This window comes from Hylobates moloch, unplaced genomic scaffold, assembly GCF_009828535.3.
Source record: "Hylobates moloch isolate HMO894 unplaced genomic scaffold, HMol_V3 SCAFFOLD_20, whole genome shotgun sequence".
Classification (NCBI taxonomy): Eukaryota; Metazoa; Chordata; class Mammalia; order Primates; family Hylobatidae; genus Hylobates; species Hylobates moloch.
This window is the reverse complement of record NW_026652295.1, coordinates 28,936,142-28,939,484: the sequence shown is the minus strand read 5'-3', so window position 1 is coordinate 28,939,484 and position 3,343 is coordinate 28,936,142. Positions and strand designations below refer to the sequence as shown.

General features: G+C 43.4%; 1 protein-coding gene across 1 annotated transcript; it reads right to left on the bottom strand.

Moving 5' to 3' along the window:
- Window positions 1–1,881: 1,881 nt before the first annotated feature.
- Window positions 1,882–2,952, bottom strand: LOC116460065 (farnesyl pyrophosphate synthase-like). Its single transcript, XM_032753969.1, is given in 1 exon segment — window positions 1,882–2,952. A coding segment is annotated over 1 exon segment (1,053 nt). The 5' UTR covers window positions 2,935–2,952.
- Window positions 2,953–3,343: the final 391 nt, after the last annotated feature.

Here is a 3,343-nt window from a genome sequence, read left to right as displayed (position 1 = left end):
ATTTTTCACCTCTCTATCCTCCTTTTCCCTGAGTCCTGAAAGTCCATTATATCATTCTTACGCCTTTGTGTCCTCATAGCTTAGCTCCCACTTAATGAGTGAGGACATACCATGTTTGGTTTTCCATTCCTGAGTTACTTTACTCGGAATAATGGTCTCCATTTCCATCCAGGTTACTGCAAATGCCATTATTGCATTCCTTTTTATGGCTGGGTAGTATTGTATGGTACACACACACACACACACACACATATATATATGCACACACCATATATACATCATTCTCTTTACTCATTGATTGATGGGCTTTTGGATTGGTTCCATATTTTTGCAATTGCAAATTGTGCTGTTATTAACATGTATATGCAGGTGTGTTCTTTGAATAATGACTTCTTTTCCTCTGGGTAGATATCCAATTGTGGGATTGATGGATCAAACAGTAGATCTACTTTTTGTTATTTAAGGAATCTCCATACTGTTTTCCATAGTTTTACTAGTTTACATTCCCACCAACAGTGTAAAAGTGTTCCCTTTTCGTCACATCCATGCCGACATCTATTTTTTTTTTTGATATTTTGACTATGGTCATTCTTTTTTTTTTTTTTTTTTTTTTTTTTTGAGACGGATTTTGCTCTTGTTGCCCGGTCTCGGCTCACCGCAACCTCCGCCTCCCAGGTTCAAGCAATTCTCCTCCCTCAGCCTCCCGAGTAGCTGGGATTACAGGTGTGCACCACCACGCCTGGCTAATTTTGTATTTTAAGTAGAGACGGGGTTTCTCCATGTTGAGGCTGGTCTTGAACTCCTGACTTCAGGTGATCTGCCCACCTCGGCCTCCCAAAATGCTGGGATTACAGGCGTGAGCCACCACGCCCGGCGACTACGGTCATTCTTGCAGGAGTGAGGTGTTATTGCATTGCGGTTTTGATTTGCATTTCCCTGATCATTAGTGATGTTGGGCATTTTTTTCATATGTTTCTTGGCTATTTGTATATTTCTTTTGAGAATTTTCTATTCATGTACTGAGTGCATTTTTTGATGGGATCGTTTGTTTTGTTCTTTCTGATTTGTTTGAATCCTTTGTAGATTCTTGATATTAGTCCTTTGTCAGATGTGTAGACCAAAGATTTTCTTTCACTCTGTGTGTTGTCTGTTTACTCTGCTGATTGTTTCTTTGTTGTGCAGAGGCTTTTAGTCTAATTAAGTCCCGTTTATTTATCTTTGTTTTTGCTGCATTTGCTTTGGGTTCTTGGTCACGAAGTCTTTGCCTAAGCCAATGTCTAGAAGGGTTTTTAAAATGTGGTCTTTTAAAATTTTTATGATTTCATGTCTTAAAGTCTTTGATTCACCTTGAGTTGATTTTTGTATAGGGTGGGAGATGAGGATCCGCTTTCATTCTTCTGTATGTGGCCTGCCAATTAACCCAGCACCACTTGTTGAACAGGGTGTCCTTTTCCCACTTTATGTTTTTGTTTGCTTTGTCGGAGATCAGTTGACCGTTAAGTACTTGGCTTTATTTCTGGGTTCTCTATTCTGTTCCATCGGTCTATATGCCTATTTTTATACCAGTACCATGCTGTTTTGGTGACTATGGCCTTATAGTATAATTTGAAGTCAGGTAATGTGATCCCTCCAGATTTATTCTTTTTGGTTAGTCTTACTTTGGCTATGCAGGGTCTTTTTTTGTTCCATATGAATTTTAGGATTGTTTTTTCTAGTTCTTTGAAGAGTCATGATGGTATTTTTGATGGGACTTGCATTGGATTTGTAGATTGCTTTGGGCAGTATTGTCATTTTCATAATATATATATCTATACATATACTTTCCTTATACAATAATTTATTTCTTGAGAGCCTCCTCTCTCCGCCCTTGCCGTCTCTAGGTCACTTTTTCCGCTTGCGCGCAAGCCCCAGAAAGATGGCTGGGGGCAGGGGCACTGCGTACTGTTCAGTGAGACCCATAATGTGGCTGTGACTGTCTTCCTCATACTGCAAGAACATGGCCAGCAGATCCAGCTCCTCATATAGTGCCTTCACCCGGGCCACCTTCTCGGCCTCCTTCTGCCCGTAATTTTCCTTCAGGATCTGGTACTGTTCCGGAGTGGCCCGTTGCAGACACTGAACCACCAGCCAGCTGCATTTGTTGTCCTGGATGTCAGTGCCAACTTTGCCCATCACACTGGGGTCCCCAAAGGGGTCATGGTAATCACTCTGAATCTGAAAGAACTCTCTCATCTCCAGCAGGATCTTCTTGGCATTGGCGTGCTCCTTCTCACCATCAATTCCCGCCATGTACACGACTGCAGCTACAGGAAGGTAGAAGGAGTAGAAAGCTGTCTTGTACTTTTCAGTAGATTTGGACCTCCTCTCGGTGAATCTGCCAAGATCCACATTGCCCTGTGGGGCTGTGATGAGGTCCAGGGTCTGCCCAATCTGAGTTTGATAGGAACTCTGCAGGAAAAGGTCGATTAGGTTCAGGTAATAGGGCTGCTCCCGGCAATAGAGCTTCAGCAGGCGGTAGATACATGCTTCCACAAGGATAGCATCATTGATGGCATCCTACCCCATGTCCGGCTTCTGATACCAGCAGATCTGTCCCCGGCGGGTGAGGGATAAATCCATGCTGTCATCTGCCGCCAGGAAGAAAGCTTGCAGCAGTTCCACATGCCAGCCCACAGTCATGGCCCGCTGGAGACTCTCAGCATCCTGTTTCCTTGGCTCCACCAGCTCCCGGAACGCTACTAGCACCGTCAAACCCCTGTGATACTTGTCTCCAATGGCATTATGCTCCAGGACCTCCTCGAGCCTGGCAAGAGCATCTCCTGTCTCTAGGTGCCGCATCGCATCCTCAGTCAGCACCCTAATGATCTGGGAGAAGTGCTGAACAAAATCCTGCTTTTCTTGGGCATAAACATCTGATTTCTGGTCTCCATTCATTCTGAGGGAGGAACAAAGGGATCTGTTCCTGGATGCGGGTTCCTGCTCAGTCCCATTTTCATAATATTGATTCTACCCATCCGTGAGCATGGGATGTGTTTCCATTTGCCTGTGTCATGTATGATTACTTTCAGCAGTGTTTTGTAGTTTTCCTTGCAGACGTCTTTCACCTCCTTGGTTAGGTATATTCCTAAGTATTTCATTATTTGTTTTGCAGCTATTTAAAAAGGGGTTGGGCTCTTGATTTGATTCTCAGCTTGGTCGCAGTTGGTGTAGAGCAGAGCTACTGATCTGTGTGTATTAATTTTGTTTCCTAAAACTGTGCTGAATTGATTTACCTGATCTAGGAGCTTTTTGGATGAGTCCTTAAAGTTTTCCAGGTATCTAATCATGCCATCAGCAAACAATA